The sequence below is a fragment of the Bombus huntii genome, chromosome 14 (assembly GCF_024542735.1).
Source record: "Bombus huntii isolate Logan2020A chromosome 14, iyBomHunt1.1, whole genome shotgun sequence".
In the NCBI taxonomy this organism is placed as follows: Eukaryota; Metazoa; Arthropoda; class Insecta; order Hymenoptera; family Apidae; genus Bombus; species Bombus huntii.
The window spans coordinates 8,884,898-8,905,660 of NC_066251.1; the positions used below are offsets into that span (position 1 = coordinate 8,884,898).

A 20,763-nucleotide genomic window follows, 5' to 3' on the forward strand; every position below is an offset into this window, starting at 1 on the left:
TTTCTATTCTACATTCAGATATTCCATAAAATTTTTACCTTCCATGATACAACTTACCTAATTTACGATCGCGTTACACATTCGCAGTTCTCTGATACTCCCGTAGAATGGTTCGTCATGGTCGAACTACTGCCACGGTCAATCGGTATGCTTCACAGAACACCACTGTCAATAAGTCACCTTGATCTACAGCTGTACATAAATTCAACGATCAACAAAATTACTCAGTCATTAAATTGCCAATTACCTGGTTTACCCTCTTATTATTGTGTCCAATAATCTAGCGATCATAGCAAATCTGCCGTTAATTCAATAAGTTAATCTTATATGCTTGTATGCTATGCGTTTACTGACAATTAATTTGTATTTTATTATGACTAGAATGAGCACATCCCTTCGCTCGCATGTGGGTGCAAACAGTTCAATAACGAAGCGTTTAGAACGACTTTCTAGATATATGATAAAAAAGACAGGAGCGTGGACGGCGATTATTTAAATTGCACGGGTGAAACCAACAGAGACTCTGATGTATGTAGATTGGTCTAGTTGATCTTTATTTTTTTAATTCTTAATTGCTGCCGTTCGATGACGCTGCGGGCTATGTCTGTAATAGGATGGCCTTAGGGAATGGTCTCGATAGTTGGCAAAAAAAAGTTTGACCGAGGGAATTGACGTTTGAAAGGAGAAGGCGGCTGATTGGACGACTTCGTTTGAGAATTGTTTCTTATGTGTGTTTTATCATGGAGTATGAATCATCATCGATAATTGTCATAGATATAAAATAACAAAAATTAGAAAAAAATTATTTACGACAATTTTGTCATGAAATATTCGATCGAAGATTGGAATATAATAGAATTCTGAGTATCGTGCAAATGTTCATTTGTTTTTAGAACTATGACACATTCTCCGTGCCATTACGTAGGTCCTAGTTCGAATGCAAGCAACTTCGCAAGATACTTACTCAGCAAGTGGAATTGACATCGTATTGTATTACTGATCCGTGAGATGGACTCGATTCTAAATTTCTTCAACATTCAATCGTTCGATTAGTCAGCCAGGTTGAATAGTAGCTAAGAGCATTCCTCCTTTCTCCAACAGTTCCAAGGAAAGCATTCCGTCCCAGGGCATGGAAAACGCCATTCCACCTCTGCGTCAAGATATTCAGGTTTATGAATCATCATTTTGTTAATAAAATTACTACGAAATTTTAAATACTAATCTTTTAACTTCCAAAAAATTTTCGTTAGATAACTCTGCCGTTTCTCTCTAGATCTATCAATCATTCTTTGCAATGTATATAGTGCAGAATTATACAACTCCTTCTGATTCTTAGCCTTGTTTGTATAAATTAATTAGTTCATAGCACTCTAGATGACGTTAATTGATTTGACAGCTTCTTAACCAATATATTCATATATTCGGCACGATATTAGTAGGACATGTTGTCGTTTCATCCCCTCTATCACCATTCCGAAGGATCTTTTTCATGGACACCCCGTACGATATAAAGGCCAGAGCCAAGCATTTTAACTTTCACCATTTTTACTACTAATTTAATGCTTCAAAATGGTCACGGTATTTTCAAACTACATAATGTTAAATCTCATCAGCGGAAATTACGATTTCTCGTTAAGTGATTCGAGAAGCGGCATTGTTCGCGAGGTTTAGTGCCTTCTGAATTGCCTCATTGGACCTGGGCTTAAGATCGACGCACAAAAGGCTTTCGATTGTTGGTTGAATAATTCACGCGGCACAATTAAGCAATCCTTCGTCTACGTCGCGTGTAAACGAAGATTAACGCATTGCTCCTTGACTAGCTGAGAGATCCACTATTCGACAGTTGAAACGTTGTAGGTAGGTAGTACATGTAAAGCCGGAACGACTTTAAAGGTGATGCAATTCACCCTGGCGCCAGATTTTTAAACGTGCCCCCATTTTTGGCAACTTGGTCCATCGTATAGTATCGGCATTGTCAAATCGGCAAGGCCGCGCTCTGTTGGCGCACGCCTAACCCAGACCTTCGCGAGATAAGTTGAAACTCGTTTGGTTTACGAGTACTGCTCTGCTCGACTCACGTTACGAGAGATTCTTTATCTACGGTGGGCCTTGAGAAATATGTGCGAAGTTCTGTATTTTTTAAATCGAGTTCTGAGGGTGAGGGATCGTTTAGATTACAATTTGCGTTTAAATCTGTTAAGGACCAGCCGATGAAATTATGTAAAAAGATTCGATAAACGAAAAACGTTAATAGAGTAACATACATTCCTACGTTGTGGTACCGAAAAGTTCTATTACTTAGAAACAAAAAGAAAATAATTCATAATTGTAGAGGGAAGAGAAGATATTGAAGAATGTAATAAATTTAAGATTAAGGTATTGGGAAGGAATGGAGAAATTTAGAAACTAAAGAATCATAAAAATTACAAGACAGGTTAGTCAGGTAGACGTACAAAAGAAGAGAAACAATGTACTTACATATTAATGCTATAAATTTATTATTAAGCTAGTATGTGTAAGATAGGAAGATGAATAGCAGATAAGGTTGAAATATAGCTGAATAATAATTCTTCTATTAGGGGTACAATTTCTAAGAAATTGCCGGGATGATTAGAAGAATAATAATTGCGAGTGATATTAAATTACAGTAGTTACATATACTTTGCGTAGTGAGAATGGAGCATATGTTCAGGAAGTATGTGTGTCACTTCTGTTTCGACATTAGACATATCGAGTGCCTTCTATAGAACAAACGAAGTTTATTCCCACCCTTGAAACAAACTGTTTCGTAATTTTCTATCGCGAGTAACTGGCCATCACGCGAAAGTCCTTCGCTTCTTAAGAATTCTTCCTACCTGTTATATGACAAAGGTGTCATTTCGCGGATTGTACAACTGTAAAAATCAATATTACCGATGCATCTATACACAAACCTATTACAACAGGTTTCATTCCTTTTTCTATTTATGTCTTTATATAATTGTGCTTCACAATGGACACAAATATCTCTGAAAAATGTCATACGCACCATAGACAGATAAAATAATAATAAAATAGATAACAAAAAATTCAGAGAAAGAAATGGAAAAAATCATATTCACTTCAAAATTGTGTTATTTCAAGAACCTTTTAATCTTAAAAGGAGTTTTAACATTAAGCATGCGTGTTCAAGTATCGTGTAAGGAACAGGATCAATATCGAAATTGTGTTACACCGTAAACTGGCTAATTTGTTTGCTACAAAATGAAAACGAAAGGATCCGTCTGTGGAACAACGAGCAGGATCAACGTGAGCGTGTCGAAACATGGTCCACCTACAACAAGAGTTAATCATGTCAAGGACCCATTCAGCCTTCTCTCCGCTTCGTATAATCTTGTTATAATACCCTCTTAACCCTACGCGCGGGCGCCAGTGAATCAATTTTATTCGGCTCTCGCTTATCCGTTTAATGATAATGAGTTTAAAGGAATTCGGACGCGTGCCAACGTTGACAATTGCGTTACGACACATCAAGATCCCAGGGATTAAATTTTAGCATTTTCTAAATCGCGATTATTATTTTTTTCGGACAAAATAAAAGTACACGGACATAAATGATAAACTTTACATGAAAACTGGATATTATAATATTAAATCGTATTATCTTTCGGAAGAATTTAGAGTGATTTTAGATATGAAAATTTAGATATGAAATGTAGAATTGATATGAAATTTAGATATGAAATGAATGAAAGATATGAAATTTAGATATGAAATGAAGAATTTAGATATGAAAAATATTCATTTCACTCTTATTCTATACTTTCGTAACTAATATAGTTGTATTTTTACTTCATGCATGAAGTAATTCTCGTGTTCCAGATTACTGATTTCATACTACTCAGAAATTGATTTTTTATTGTTCCTACGCATTCCCAGAAAAAAGTATTACGGCCTCTTCTTTGATACAAGACAATCGTACTGTTCCTAGGATGGATATTTAGATCATCCTCTGATCCAGGCTTGCAGAACAATGGTAACAGTGAAATGTCATCTGATTTTATGACGTCGTAATAAGACGGCTTAGAAATAATCGATGACCGAACTTTGCAATATTGTAATGTATCTACGATAGTGTTTCGATCTTCAATCTTTGCCATGATCGATTCTCCTGGTTCTGAGCACCAATTAGATTCCTCATTGATCTTTTTCAGACAGCTTCGATGAATCATTTGCGATGTCTCGGAAGAAGAACGAGCAATCCAGTCCTATTGAAGTAATCAGCTGCCTTTTAGTTTAATTACTGGTTTAATTACTGTATCTAACAAAGCTTATCCGCGTGTTTGCTCCCCTTTCCATTATATAAATACTGCGTTTCTTTTCAATATCGGTTGCACTTGGAGCAATTCGCTTCTACATTGAAACAATCGGTATTTTCGAGCAATTTCAGTCAAAGTTTCTGGCTTAGACTCACCAGATTTTTCAATCGGTTACGTAAGCGAATAAAGTCTCCATAGACTCCATATAATCGCATTATCGTCGCTCAGATAAGATCACTACGGTTTTAAAGTCGCAATCGAAGAGTTATCAATTTCGATTGACATCTGTAAATTCCACAGTGACGACTTGCAAAGCCTATTCTTCGAACGTAAGATCATCGTCGATGCTCCAACCACGCCACTCTACTCTCGTTTTTTATTCCTTTATTATCAACATTCGGTTGTAAGCCGAATAAACATGACCATACCCGTTTCGTGACATAAGCAGATCGTGAAGGCAAAAGTGTCCTGATTTTTTCAAACTTGCTGTCATTGTGACTGATTAGATTAGACGAGGCGTGTTTGATACGGTGCGATTACGTTTTATGGATCAGAAAGAGTATCACGTAAAATGAATTATTTTTGTTAGTAAATATACGTTAGTAAATATAGTTAATAGAATATATAGAATTGAAGAAATCATATGCAAAATAGAATTTTACAGAAAAAAGTTGCCTATTAGTAACTATTAATTTCCTAAAAGAATTGACGATCAAATTGTAGACAAAAAGAAAAAAATTCCTTTTTTTCTCACTTCACAGAGTTGCGTTACTTTGTTCGTAATTTCTGATAAGTTCCATCTGTTCAAAGATATTAAAAATTTTCTTCGCATTACTATCACGAAAGTCTAGCCAGAATTCATACAACAATGGAATTAATTGATAGATAAAAATAATCTGGAACACAATTTACGTACTATCTTCACGTACTTCTGAAACGCGTGAAACGTACGTAACGATGATGAAATTGATTGTGGTGCTGTTGAAATCGCCCAGTGCATAATAACAATTTATGTTAATTTTATTGATAAATTAAATTAAAAATTTAATCCAACAACGAAATCACTCTCAAGATATTTTCATACTAATGTATGATGCTTTATTATAAGTGCATTTCTTTGATAGATATGTTGCAAATAATGCTTACGTCGGAGTAACTGATAAACTGATATTACGACGTTATTTATAAAGATAACTTAATTGACTTAAGAAAGAATTAGGTACTGATATTTTCTGAGAATCCAATCGAGTTTCTTCAAGTATTTTTTTAAATATTCATTATTGTTATTCATCATTAATTTACAATTCATTCTTTTTGGCGTGATTATGAATATTGGAGATAACATTTTTAGTGGATATAAAAGATATCTATGTGAAATCACCCTTCTTCTATTCTGCGTTATTCAATTCGTTGCTCAAACAAGATAGACATAAAATGTGGAAATCTATTTATAAAAGTACCATTATAAATATGTTACAGTCTGAAAATAAAGTCAGTCCAATATTCAAAGTTCCCACATCTGCTCTACTCTAAGCCGGTAAACATCGATCGATAACAAGCTTGAGGCCCCCTTCAGGATATTCCCTGAATTATCAGTGACAAGCCGGTTCTCACAGTTCCATTCAGCAACGCTAGCCGCGCTGCTTCCCAGAAACTGCTCGTACTACGTTTCAGTACAGTTTAATCAATAAGTTTACTAGTTAGCTGCGTCGTAAATTCAAACATTCTATACATGTATGAATGTATACTATCCGTGGAAGATTTTTCTTTATTCCATAGATACCAATCAAACGACGCTGCTTATTTGCGATATCTATTCCTCACACAATCCTTTCAAACAATATTCTCACGAACAACATTACAGATTTATTCGCGCCTAACGATAAATCCTTTAAACAGTGCCAATATTTGTTATTCATGAATAAACTCTAAAACTGTATTTATTATTTTTCTATTCGTTATTCCTTTGGTTAGCAGCATTGAATGATACTTTATTCTTAAAATTCTATACTTTAACATCTAGTTTCACGTGTTGTTATTCCAAATGATGTTTGTTAAACTTTGACTTCTTTCCACTCTCGTCAATTTTCTACCGCGCAATTACCAGAACTGATTGATCAAACTGTACAGCGGTAGCGATAACTGCGTCACATGAGGTTGAATGAACAGCTGTTAAAATTTCCTCTGTCAAAACTCTTATTGGCTCGTTAATGGTATCAACGTCTGCTAGGAAAGTTGTCGATGCAGTGAGGGCGCCTGTCTTTCATTCCCACAAAATTCGTATCTAAATAGGCCGAAGAAAGGGGGCGCATGCGTGACTTCTCTGCATTGACACGAGGAAGCTAAGCTGAATTTCACTCAGTTCTCTAGTGGCCGGTTTGAGAAGGGCTGCCACAAGAGAAGACGCGGTTTGTTAGTGTTCCTCGTCTCGCGCCTGCGCTTTTCTTCGCCTACGAATCCACTTCACGAGTCGCGACGTCACCAGAAGGTTTCCTATCACGAGAATGTCGTATTGCACCCGAATCCTTCGGGATCAGGTATGCTTAATTTTCTTCAACGTTTTGTATACCAAAAGAATTTCATCGTCGAAGAATATCAAATTGAATCAGTGATATGAAATCAGTCTGTGCCTTGAGTTTGACCGCTCGACCCCATTATCAAGGTCGATCGTGTCATGTTGAAGTGACCAACTATCGATCATTGATTTGAATGTTGACAAAAATCCACTTTTTTTCTTTTTGAATCAACTAACCATGGTCTGTGAGAGCAATGATCTTTCAAGTGATGAGTATTCGCCGCACATTTGATTATCTTAACTAAAAATGATTGTGTTACATTTTCATTGTGACATTCGAGGGTACTCTATAATTTGATCGCCAGGTTTTGTGACAATCATCGGACGAAATCATTTAATCGGTATTTTGGAAGCAAAGCGCATTTGGAGCACTTAAGACAGTGCAGCAGAGAAAGATATATCGGGATAATAACAATGTACGAGTGATTAGGGAAATGGACCGAATAAGACGATACAGACACGTTACATAATATCTTTCGAAATTATTGCATATAACAAGTACATTTTTAGGAGATTTCGAGGTTAGGTTTGCGGCCATTGCGCCAGGGCTGCGTGACAGACAAAGATGAATGAAAAATATTCATCAATCGGTAATTCGATCCGTTGGTTTTTCTTCGAGACGTCCGATAAATTTTTATATGATAAGAATATATATACTAACTAATAACGAGCGTGTGCTGTTGAATCAAGAATAATTACACTGGATGCTTTATATACTTTCCGGAATATGGTTTTTTCCAAAATATTTCGCGAGAAGTTGAGCAAATTTTTCGTCTTCGTAAATAAAAGAATTACGTAACTGTTGTATGTAGATGAATCTATTCATACTATCTCGTCACATGTACATACTTATACGTAACAAGTTAAGGACACAGTAAAGTAGAGATATAGCTAAACTATTTCATTATCATTAATCTTCTTCTCAACTATCGTGTTTTTGTCGTATAGGCGTAAGTTTTCCACTTGAACTTAGGAAATATTACTGAGCTGTTAACAATAAAATTACTTTTAAACATATCTACGAAGATGTTAAGCTCGCATTATCTGCAAGCGAAACGTTACTATCGTCAATAAACATTAATTACGCTAGTATACATCAGGCTCAAGTATAGCGCGTAACTGTGTATACTATTCACAAGTTAGATGCTATCATAAATTATTTCTGAAATTCATACCTGAGTTGACCTAATTTAAGATATGCAGATATAACTTTCGCATTCTTTACTTTTTCTGAAACATGATTTCCATATCTTTTAAATTCAATTTCTTACTCGTTTGATATTCAAAGATTGGTACGATAAATAATTAGTGAATTTCATTTGTAGAAGCTCGCTATCTTTGCGATAGACATCCAGCAAAGATGCTTCAGCGTGAGCGCGTTGAATTTTGCCGCCAACAAGGTGGCAATGTCCAAATTCGATAAGGACACCTACCTTCCGTACGACAAATTAGAGGAAAAACTTAAAGTGGTGAAGAAAAGGCGAGTATAAGATGTCTGCATAATCAAGCACAGTATTTTTGATTTCCTAATCGAGCATATGATAAAATACTTGTAGGTTGACCCGACCGCTGACACTGTCCGAAAAAGTTTTGTATTCCCATCTCGATGAACCCGACAAACAGGAAATCGTCCGTGGTACTAGCTACCTCAGGTTGCGACCTGATCGTGTGGCTATGCAAGATGCCACTGCCCAGATGGCCATGTTGCAATTTATTAGTTCTGGTATGGTTTAAAGCATTTGTAATTTAATTAAAAAGAACTCCAATTTTTCTTTTTAGGAAGACATTCTCTTATATTCTGTCGTTTGAGTAAAAAATAAGGATTCATGTAGTAATTTTATTATAAATTGTGCAATTTCTCCAATTGGGCCATTCTAAGCCAATAATGCGTTATTAATGATGATATGAAAACTTTTCATATTATCTTACACAAAAGGTATTAACGCTTTTTACAAGCTTGTCTGGCAAAAATCAGTCACATGATACGATCGGAAACAATTTTTACATTAATCATATAAATGTACACAAAACAAAATGCATTTACAAAATGCTATTAATTGTAAGATGATTCTATATGATAATCATAAGATGCTCACTATATCTTTCTATTTTAGTATGCAGGAATTATTTCAAGAAATATGATATAGTATGTGATGTCACCATGAAGTTGTCATTTGAGATGAACAGATTAAATTACTTAGCATTAATCCTCCCCGACTATAGGATTCCATATCCAAATAAGGAAATGTCTTTTTCACTTACGAGAAACAATTCAGATTAGAAACGATTAAACTTCACAGAAATCTCCAGTTGACTTTAACAATAAAGACACATCTATGGTACTTTTTAATCCTTTACTCAAAGTTGCTAATTTTCTGCAGGACTACCAAAAGTCGCCGTACCTTCCACTATTCACTGTGACCACTTGATCGAAGCCCAAATGGGTGGCGAGAAAGACTTGAAACGCGCCAAAGACATCAACAAGGAAGTGTACAATTTCTTGAAGACAGCTGGTGCCAAGTATGGCGTTGGTTTCTGGAACCCAGGCTCCGGTATCATCCATCAAATCATTCTGGAAAACTACGCTTTCCCAGGTCTATTGATGATCGGTACCGACTCTCATACACCTAATGGCGGTGGTTTGGGCTGTCTGTGCATCGGTGTGGGTGGTGCTGATGCCGTCGACGTAATGGCTAACATACCATGGGAATTAAAATGCCCCAAAGTCATCGGAGTGAAACTGACCGGAACCTTGAAAGGATGGACCAGCCCTAAGGACATAATCTTGAAGGTAGCTGGTATCTTGACAGTCAAAGGAGGAACTGGAGCGATCGTAGAATATTTTGGACCTGGTGTCGACAATATTAGCTGTACCGGAATGGCGACTATTTGCAACATGGGTGCAGAAATTGGTGCTACTACCTCAATCTTCCCGTACAATTATCGTATGCAAGACTATCTGAAGGCCACTGGACGAGCTGACATCGCTGCTGCCGCGGATATGCATAAAAAAAGTCTCTTAACTGCCGATCCTAATGCTAAATACGATCAACTGATCGAATTGGATTTGTCTACCTTGGAACCACATGTCAATGGACCGTTTACGCCTGATCTCGCTCATCCCATTTCAAAATTGGGTAAGTGGAGTGAATGATCAACGTAGTTAAGGTAGGCGTGCCTGATTAGATTTTACAATACTAATTTTTTTTAATTCTGAAAAGCTTTAAAAGAAGATAAACTAAATATGATTTTTGTTAAAATTCGATGGCATTTGACTGTGAATATTCTTTTGCGGAATAATTTGCAAATAATTTCCAAATATTTTACGTAAATATTTTTCTACTCGATTGGAAAAATATAGTAAATATAATATCAACTTTCTGCTTTGTACTTTAAAAAACTGTAAAGTCTAGAAAATATGTATCTATTCAGATAATACGTAGCTCCTGAGAACATGAAATTTATCGACTCAAAAAATATCCTCTTAACTTTGTATCTGATCTCATATTTGAAGAAAGTACAAAGTTTAGAAAAACTTCAGTGTTAAATTCATCAAAGAAATTGAACGAGGGACATTCATTACTTGTACCCCGACTAGGTGATGCTGCCAAGAAGAACGGCTGGCCGAACGAGATCAAGGTTGGCCTGATCGGTTCCTGCACAAACAGTTCTTACGAAGATATGGGCCGATGTGCGAACATCGCCAAACAAGCTCTCGATCACGGTTTGAAAGCAAAATCCGCGTTTAACGTTACACCAGGATCTGAACAGATCCGTGCTACCATCGAACGCGATGGAATTGTAAGTCAATTTCTAGAATAATAGTTTCTGATTAGAATTCAAAGCCTCTACCAAAGTCAAAGTTGCATAGTTTCTTTGGAACCGTGCCAAACATTGGTACATGTTACTTAGCAACAAGTAACGCGACCTACGCCAATTCTTAATTTGGCTTCGATATTTTGACAGTGTCAGTAAAAAAATAGAAATTGTCGATTCACATGACGGGATCATTAGATGACAATGAAATCGACTTAGAATACAATCTAGAACAATACATCGCTAGAGGTAGGGATGAAGATTGTTAGAACATTGTAGCAATGTAACAAGACTGTAAGACAATGTAACGAGACTGAAGGATATTCTCACCTTTTAAATTGATATCACAGATATTGCAAATGTTCAAAGTATCAAAAAGTAAGCGAGATATTGCAATTGTTTGAAAAATGTCGCAAAATTATTCAAAATAAAAAAAATATCAGAGATATTGTAGACTTTTGTGTTAAAAATACTACAGATTTCGTAAACACTCGAAATGCCAAAAATATTAGATACAGATATTTCGAACTTCCAAGCTATTAAATATATCTAAAAATTAAAAAGTCCCAAATATATTGCGAAGATGTAGCAAAACTTTCAAGTCCCTACGAATATTTAAGTTGTTCTAAATTTCACTAGTATTCCCTTGAATATATCTCGTAACTGAGATACTAAAAAAAATTTTAATCCTCTTGATTTAGGCGGAGATCCTTCGAAACTTCGGCGGCACTGTATTGGCTAATGCTTGCGGACCTTGCATCGGTCAATGGGATCGTCAAGACATCAAGAAGGGAGATAAGAACACGATCGTCACTTCGTACAATCGAAATTTCACGGGAAGAAACGATGCCAACCCCGCGACTCATGCTTTCGTCACTAGCCCTGAACTCGTCACTGCCCTTTCGATCGCCGGCCGATTAGACTTTAACCCTGTTACCGATAAACTCAAGGGCAAGGATGGGAAGGAATTCCTTCTCAAAGATCCGTTTGGTAAATATAATTTTCTTATGATTATCAAATTATCTCATTAATGCAAATATTCTGCCATTATGTATGAAACCATAAAAAAAGATAACCAAGATCGTAGTTAATTTGCAGACGATTAAACATGAATCACAGCATATGGTATATATCTGTTTCATAACGAGATTGTTTCATAGAGATGTCTGCGAATAATTTATCGTGCCCAGTACTAGATAATTACAAGGTTAAGAATAATATGCAGAGATTAAATCGAAGATCCAATTGGATATCCGATTGTGAAATATTGGACATAGACTTTCGCCTTTGAAATTGATTATTGAGGTTAAGAGTGGTTTATTACTTAACTATGCGAGACTGCTTCGTGCACAGATAGTGATAAAGTGTTCGTGAATCTGTCGCCTGTCCGTATGTTTTTGTCTTTTATGAAAAGAACAAAGTTCTTCCGTATCTCTGTCTAATGCGACAATCTTCGATGATAAAATCTGTTTACGAGCGGAACTCGGATGTAGTGAATTTGTGAAACATTTCATACGTTTCTCAAACACTGATAACAAACTTTGTACATTACTTGCCTAATTGATATTTTAAAATAAATATAAATAAAATTTTATTTAGGTGATGAACTTCCAAGCCGCGGTTTCGACCCTGGCATGGAGACGTACGATGCTCCTCCAGTTGACGGTAGCAGTGTCAAGGTCGACGTAAGCCCGACGAGCGAACGATTACAGTTATTAGAACCATTCGACAAATGGGACGGCAAAGATCTCACCGACATGACTATTTTAATCAAAGTCAAAGGAAAATGTACCACTGATCACATTTCGGCTGCTGGTCCATGGTTGAAGTATCGTGGTCACTTGGACAATATCTCCAACAACATGTTCATTGGGTAAATTTTTCATAATCTGGAATGTCGTAAAAGTGATAGCATTCACAATTTTCTAAATTTTGTCTAAAAAATTATCATACATTTTTTAGAGCTGTAAATGCCGAAAATAGCGAGATGAACAAGGTAAAGAATCAGCTAAATGGTGAATGGGGAAAAGTTCCGGATGTTGCCAGACATTACAAGAAAAATAACGTCAAATGGGTAGCCATTGGTGACGAAAACTACGGAGAAGGTTCGTCTCGAGAACACGCAGCTCTTGAACCAAGACATCTCGGTGGCCGTGCCATTATCGTCAAGAGTTTTGCCCGTATCCACGAGACCAACTTAAAGAAACAAGGACTGTTGCCTCTGACTTTCGCCAATCCTAGTGATTACGATAAGATCCAGCCTACCGATAAAATCAGTCTTCTGGGATTGAACGATCTGGCGCCTGGCAAGGTACACTTTTGTTGAAGACATTAATTATTTCTTTTGTTAGATAAGACATCTTGTATGGAAATTTAAAGTTTTAGATTGATTGTTTGGTTGCTATCTCTGAATGGTAGAACTTTTTTATGGAATATTAATCGAGCACTATATTGTATTATGTCGAGTGTATTTTGAGAATTAATTAACTATTATTAGATCACTATGACATATAGTATAATTACTTTAATCTGAAAGTCAGCTAAATATAGACGATCAAAGGTAGCACTAAGATAGCACTTGCGATAGCGCAACATATCGAGTATACTATTATAATCATTGCTGATGCGTAGCATTGAAGTATTCGAGCACGTAACCCTTGATTCCAGAATAAAAATGTTTAATTTCAACTACACCGTTCCTAGATGGTAAACATTTGGCTAGCAACCAAGGGAAAAAGTTTCTTATACAATCAATGAAAGAAGATTAATTTTCTCTTTTAATTTGCAGCCAGTAAAAGCAGAAATCAAGCACAAGGATGGCAAAGTGGACGCTATATCCCTGAACCACACCATGAACGAGCAACAAATATCCTGGTTCAAAGCAGGGTCGGCTCTGAATCGGATGAAGGAGCTCGCTAGTGGAAAGTAAAACACGTTCGTCTATCAGAATCGCGAAACCGTCATCGTTTTTTGAGAAGACGTGCCACGATCTCGTAGTTCGTTGTGTGTATATCGTTAGTAAGACACGAACAGAGACTGTTACGGTATAACACACTAATCTTCCAGGTAGATTTGCGTAACAAAATCGTAATGGCGAGATTTGTCGTCGTTGCTTTGCGCAACGTGACGTTTCGAAACTAAAGAGAGGGTTATTTAGAGAAAAAAAAGGACATAAAAGAAATGGAAAAAACGAACAGCGCACGTTTCTTTCGTGACAATACCGCTGTATTATTTGTAGTGAAGAAAAGAACGGAAGAAAGCAATGGTAATGAACTATGATCGGGTGAAAGTCGAACGACGAAGAATAATTTTAGACAAATTTTTAGCGCGCATCAGTTAAATCATAGAAGAAGCGAATCGGATCGAATCGTTCTGTAAACATTATTCGAATCGTTCATTGTTCATTACATGTATCGCAATGCAAATCACGCGTCGACAGATTCTTCGAGTTTCGTACAAAGTGCAAGAGGAAATTTCCATGAGTAGATAAGGCGGCGGTGCAACTCACGCGTGCCAACGTGTTCATTTTTAAATCGTGTACAGCCGACAATGGCACGCCGAGATTGCATGCTTTTATCGGACGAGAAATTTATTCTACCTCGGTGGAATCTTCTGTACATACTATATATTGTTCGCAATGTAGGACACATCGTGGTTATACCGTTTTCTAGGTATTTATGATTGATTCGATCAAATGTAAGATTCGCTGTTGTTACTCGAGGAATAAAAAATTGTACTGAACAGCGAACGTTGTGGGTTCTTTATTTCATATCGCATGTATTCGTGTTTAATTTGTTGAATAATGTTTTATATAATTCCCATTTAATGTTTGTTTTAGATGGAAAAATTAATGATTAGAAATATTTACCTTTTAATTTTTAATAGCAGGAAAGATTGGTATTTGAAACTTTTGATAGCTTGTGTTTGGTCTCATAAATTACATTTAATGTTCCAGACATTTAAAATACATAAATATTTAGTACTGTTTATGAAGACCATAATTGAATATTCGTGTTAACATCATCTGCTGTTAAAGACGAAAACTACATATAGATAGGTCTCTTTCGGAAGATTTATAGAAGCGTCGTTATAATTAATGATGAACCAATAAGATTTGAGGATAAAACTATTTTAATTCATTAAAAACATTCCAGAATAATTGCCTACTGAATTTTTAAATTGCCGAAACAAGAAAACAGCAGACTAAATAAACACATTTAAGTATTAAGATAATAACATTTTATCATGTATTAAATGATTCTAGCAATTTATATTCTAAAATATCGAATAAAATTTTAAATAGTACTCTAAAAGGTAAGTATTAAACAATGTATAATATTTTCACGACTCAGTGTACTTATTTAATAAATTCATCTAACCTCGAAACTAACACAAATCAACATTCTTTCCATCTCCAATATGAATTAAAATACTAAATATTCATAAAGTCACTTACCCTATTACAAAAAGGATGAAAGTAGGCTGGAGATTGATCTCAATGGCCTAATAAGGGAGGGAAATTAGTCAACAGAAATGAACGATATATTACATCACTAATTTTCTCGTTAACGATCGATCGATGATCGTCAGACGTTCAAGCATGCGCCGTGATAATAGTAAATTCTCAGCCTATAATTATATCCATGATTATAAAAATATTCAGATACCAGCATAATTCTTATTTTTATCAAATATGAAAGATCCTTGAATTCGTCTCAACGAACACCAGCGTACGTGCTGAGGAAAAAGAATACGTGGCTGAGAAAAATAAATTTTTATGTCGCTACAATTGACATATCAAGTACTAAGAATTAATGTTAAATCGTATGTGAAAAATATTATAATTATTACATCATTCCACTGATTCATTATCGTTTGGGATACGCTTTCTTTTCTTTTCTAAAAGAAATATAGCAAACAATTAATTTCTCTTTCTTAGACAATCTACAATTATTTTCATTACTGCGCGATTTTGTCATTCTCATACTTGTCCATCTCGGATGGAAAAGAAGATATGAACTTTTCCGTAGAACCGTGCGGTTAAGTAGTTCTTGTAACGTACAACTCAATAGGTTCTTGTCTATTCTAATGTACAGCCAAACAGCGCAGATCCCGAACATTAAGCTTAAATACATAGGTTCTTGTACATGCTAACGTTCATGCTCTTTGGCACTTGGCCGCATGGTGCAGCACCAGTACTATGTAACAACTAGATCTATGGGCGTGAGCACTCATTTCCTCTGTTTTTATCAATTCTATATTTTAAAAACATATATACAATGAGCATTATTTTACAATATTATATTATAGTATAATATGTAAATGTCAAAAATAAACGAATTATTGGATTCTCACGTATGATTATCTGATATCATTAAAATATTCAAATGGTTTACTAATTAAATTCGTGCAGTCAATTTCTTTTACAAAGATTAGCATTTAGTTGGATAATACTTTCGAAGGAAAACACATTTTTCTTTGACATTCTATTAATTTCAGGATCTCCGTTCCAATTCAATTTCAAACGTTCAACTTTAATTACAAATTTCTGATCGGACTTATCTTATTTGTCTTCTCAGATTTCCCATCAACCCTCCTTGCATCCTGGCGACATTAAATTTGATTCCTCTAATTAAATAGGTTCACACAGCAACAAATTAATTTGCATCTTCGTCTCTCCGTGAATTAAAGTACTTTATAATTTCTCCTAATATTTCATACCATGTCAAGGCTACGTTTACCAGAATAATGCAAGTTGTTGTAGATATTAGATAACATAGCCGACGCCTTCTGAATACTAAAGGGGAAGATCCCATCTATATTTAGTAACCGCGTCTTTTGACCGTTGAAATGAACCAAATGCTATGGAAAATGGAGGCGCATGCTTCGTTACCACGACAACCAATTCGCTTAATCGTACACAAAGCTCCGATCAGCACAAATAAGCCTACCATTAGTCATGTTTCGTTCATAGAACCTTCCTCGCTAAAATAATTGAACTCTGATTATAAAAAGCATTTCTGTGAATATTACGTGCTTCGTACAAAAGATTTGGAAATTTCATCAGCATCCTAACGAAGTTATATTGATCAGAGATCGAAATAAACATTTTCTCTGATAAGTGTTCGAGTACCTTTTAATGATTGTACTGCGTCGATGTATTTTAACGATACTAGGAATAAACAAATATCGTGAATCTAAGTTAGTTTTCCTTTCTGTGAGTTTGTAAATCTAATTCGATTAGATTCCTACGTAAGTTGGTCATGTCAGTCGAAGGTGAATTCTTCCTCTCGATCACAGGATCCATCGAACACGCGGAGTTTTACGATGTTGACAACGCCTACTGCAAATACGGATTTCACTTTGGTCCCGAATGGAGCGTAGTTGCCGTGAGTTATTCTGCTTACCTATCTGACACGCTGTCGCGTCGACTAGACGCAGTGTTCTATCGATTTCAACGGCGGAATTTTATCGTCGATCGTTTAGTGACTTGTGCAATCCCGTTTAGGGTATCGAGGAAGGTTTGACGCAGATGTGCAAATGCAGCAGCGATCCACGAAATCTGGCAGTCTGGAATTTTCCGCTAGAAGTCACGTTCAAGAGTACTAACCCGCATGGATGTAAGTAATACTCGATTTACGTACTTGAGGAAATCGAAGCCCCAAAGCTACGATTGAACCAATAAATTTTACTTTTTTAATTTTATTTTCTGGCTTCTAGTCGTTCTAGAATATGTTGATTGTTGCTGAATTCTTCTTCTTAAAAAAGTGGAAAAATTATATAAGTACTATATATTGTCTTCTTATAATATATAATGAATAGAAAATATAGCGAATAGTAGGATCAAAGGATTTCATAATATTGAAAATTCCTAAAATAACTAGGAAATATTATTAAACACGTGAAATATAACCAATCATCTGTAAAATGGTGTCTTAGGGCCACAGTTAATAATGTCTGTTTATGGCTTGGATATCTTCGGCCACGACGTCATCAGAGGATATGGAGTGTGTCATTTACCGCTGAAAACAGGTCAACACGAGAAAAGGTATTATATTAGATTATGACCAAAAAATTCTTTAATATTTCACAATGCGATGTAACGTCGTGTAATTACGATCTTGTCTATCATCATACTACAATACACCAAATTAGGATATCTCGAACCAAAAGATAAATGAAGATTGCAAGGGGAAACCCTACATAGATAAATAGATCTGTATTTAATCTTGTTATTTCTGACGTTACTCGATGGCTAAAAATGGCAATTTTATTAGGACCTCTTCCTATGATTGGAATTTTATTGTAAAATCAATAATACGACGATCAATATTTTTGGAACTTTAGTGCATATTTTTCAGATTTACCTAAGTTTTGTTGGATTATGTAAATATAATGCCCCGTGTTAGATTAATCTAAGTTATTGCGATTGTGCTGCATTTAAATTACTTTCTAACGCTTTTCAACAACTCCAGATATGGAACGTACTTATTTTCGCACGATTTTAAAAATGTAAAGTTTACAGCACGATTACAAGTCATTTTGTTACATTATACAGTCACAGTACAGAATTACACTCCTAAAAAAACACAAAAGTCAATTTCTCATCGCAGTTTACACATAACAAATGAAACATTTCGTACCTTAAAATCCAGCCTCCCTTTCCTCACATCCTAGAAAGACAATAAAACATCACAGTGATACATAGTCTAATTTCTTGCCTAATCGAATCCCTCAAATTCCCCGAATTATTTGCCACGCCGTGAATAATTACTCCGAGAATTCATTAGCCCGTAACGTAGAGTCGATTACGAGCAATTTGCTCAACATCAAACGTGATTTAATTAGTCACACGCAATCGTTTGTTAACGACGTTTGTTGTAACGTCTGTGAAATTATGCAGAATATCCGTGTACGTGCCGGAGTCCTCCTCGACGTTGCAACGATTTGCGGCCTGGTTAACCGGAAGAAGGCCAGAACTAATTGATCCGGCGATATTGGCTTCTGGTGACGGAAGGGAACGTAAGGCAATATTTTGAAGCATATCACGTCTCTCGATGACGATTCTTCCTGACGTTAAATTAGTCGAGCTCAGCCGAGACTCGCGTATTAAGGACAGTCGTTACGTCGATAGTGTCAACTTACGTCATTCTCGTATCGATCGATAGAAAGGAATTAAGAGTCTCACGAATCCTCCGATACGACTTAATCGATACGTCCAATTTTACTGATATCAGTTTGCTATCGCGACGTAGCTGATCTCTTGTTTTTTTCCGGTTACTCTCGCAAACTGCTGACGATAGCTACTTTTTCAGCTTTCTATCGATGAAAATGCTTGTTGCTTTCTGTGCTTTTAAATATGTAGACGGTAGAGGCACGTTTGCGGTACGAAACTTTTATCGGTGATCGCAGGAATTTTGGAAATATTCGAAATTATTTATATATTCCAAGTTGTAGCATTTTCGGCGAATTTAAGAATATTACCTTTCCACGATCTTTGGTTCGAGATACGTACGTGTATCTTGGTAAAAGTTTCGTTACCGTATTAGCCAATTATTTTTAATTATACCTTGCTTTCTATTTCTAAACTTTGTCTATGCTTTATTTCACTTTCGAGAACTCGACGTTCAACTCTGAGAATTATATCACTCGTTACGTCAATCGCATGACGCATTCATAGTAACTGGAAACGTGCCATTTTCACGATTAGAGATTTACAGTTTTCTTTTTCTTCTTTTTTTTTCAAAAATATCTCCGATAGAAATATGGATCTACATTCTAACTGCATCGAGACACGCGCTCGTGGGTGCAGGCACGATCGCGTACGATTTCCAGTTGCAGAGGCATTTTATGATTTTCGCGTTTCTTAAGAATGACCTGGAATAAAGTGGTTCAAATTAAACAGTCGCCACGAGAATCCCGCGACTCTGAGACGCCATAAACTGTGCTGGAAAGCTACGTGCACCTGATGTTTCGCAAGCCGACGCATCATGGGCGACCCCGAGTAATAACTTTCTTTATAATTGCAGTCACGCGCATGAGAGTGGAGGGTATTGTTACCGTAACATTCAACGTGGTGCTGAAAGATTTCTTCAAGTTGGGCTACAACAATGGCGAGCAACGTAACAAGTAATGAGATTTGTTGGCCGACGTAAAACGCCCTCGATTACGACATTAATATTTCCTTCTTGCTTCCCGCGTCTGCGGCTTCATATCTCGTGTCATCTTTCTTCGAATTATATTTCTTTGACCGTGACGCGAATTTACAAGTAAATATTCGTGGATGTATCTTATTTACCAGACCTGAAAACGAACGACTAGATTTGTGAAAAATGAAAAGGCAATGTTTAATTAAAATTAGAAATCGAACATGTACTTGTGAGTGTGAGTAATATTTTGTCGAGGAGCGAGTCTTTGTGTAACATAAAAGTGTCGTATATACTGACCGATGAATTAACTTTTTCATCGATCCGTAACACCAAATGTGGTTAAAAGAATGTTTAACGTTTTATAATTTAAATTGTAACTTGTAAATAATATTGGAATATATTTGGTATTTTTTCCATATGTTGGGGATTTTTCTCGCCTATTTCGCTTTCTTTGAAAAAAAAATATTTACACTATCACATAAAACAATATATGGATGTCATCATCAATCGAGCAAGTAATTCCTCTTGTGTTGTATTTTTGTTTTCCCTTTTTGTTTTTTACGACGTTTTCCTTAATTGTACAAAGAGAAGGGAACTATGTCGCTCTACCAATTTTTCTTTGACCCTTTGTCGATATCACGATGCTCTCATTGCCAGAGTGTGAGAATCGCTTCAGCAAATCACTTTGTGTTTCTGTTTTCTGCCTGAAATAAAAGATAAACTAGACAGGAACAGCAATATAGAATTGTCGATGACATTTATCATATCTTATAGTTTTTCAGTAGTTTCAGAGACAACGAGATTTCCTGGCAACGAAAAGAAATCATTTCGCGCGACGACGCTTCGACTTGCATTTTGTTAATTTATTCACGCTAAAACGAGCGTGATAATTTTAATGAAACTATGGGTACACACCGTAGGAAAA

General features: G+C 35.9%; 3 protein-coding genes and 1 long non-coding RNA gene across 16 annotated transcripts in view; 2 read left to right on the top strand and 2 right to left on the bottom strand.

Annotated features, from left to right (window-relative positions):
• The window catches only part of LOC126873051 (mucin-19-like), a 47,214-nt gene extending 31,262 nt beyond the window's left edge, over positions 1-15,952 (bottom strand). For 9 of the 13 annotated variants that reach the window (XM_050633518.1, XM_050633517.1, XM_050633514.1 and 6 more), the window contains exons 1-3: positions 15,146-15,952; positions 965-1,150; positions 58-192 (exon numbers count right to left, since the gene is read on the bottom strand). The gene's annotated coding sequence lies outside the window, so the exon portion shown is untranslated. The remainder of the gene's footprint in view (positions 1-57; positions 193-964; positions 1,151-15,145) is intronic. The other 4 variants (XM_050633506.1, XM_050633513.1, XM_050633504.1 and 1 more) reach the window with 2 other exon arrangements.
• Positions 6,639-14,437, top strand: LOC126873057 (aconitate hydratase, mitochondrial-like). Its single transcript, XM_050633535.1, has 9 exons — positions 6,639-6,835; positions 8,199-8,353; positions 8,430-8,596; positions 9,255-10,010; positions 10,472-10,674; positions 11,391-11,679; positions 12,289-12,562; positions 12,652-13,000; positions 13,478-14,437. Exons 1-9 carry the CDS (start codon positions 6,803-6,805, stop codon positions 13,616-13,618), a joined length of 2,367 nt encoding a protein of 788 aa, XP_050489492.1. The 5' UTR covers positions 6,639-6,802; the 3' UTR covers positions 13,619-14,437.
• Positions 15,953-16,119: 167 nt separating the features above from the next.
• LOC126873072 (B9 domain-containing protein 1-like) lies at positions 16,120-20,256 on the top strand. The gene is made up of 5 exons (XM_050633569.1): positions 16,120-17,078; positions 17,198-17,309; positions 17,629-17,737; positions 18,593-18,711; positions 19,719-20,256. Exons 1-5 carry the CDS (start codon positions 16,953-16,955, stop codon positions 19,820-19,822), a joined length of 570 nt encoding a protein of 189 aa, XP_050489526.1. The 5' UTR covers positions 16,120-16,952; the 3' UTR covers positions 19,823-20,256.
• LOC126873078 (uncharacterized) lies at positions 17,628-18,586 on the bottom strand. The gene is made up of 3 exons (XR_007692295.1): positions 18,333-18,586; positions 18,057-18,268; positions 17,628-17,711 (listed from the first exon to the last, which is right to left on the bottom strand). It is a non-coding gene; the product is annotated as an uncharacterized LOC126873078 (long non-coding RNA).
• Positions 20,257-20,763: the final 507 nt, after the last annotated feature.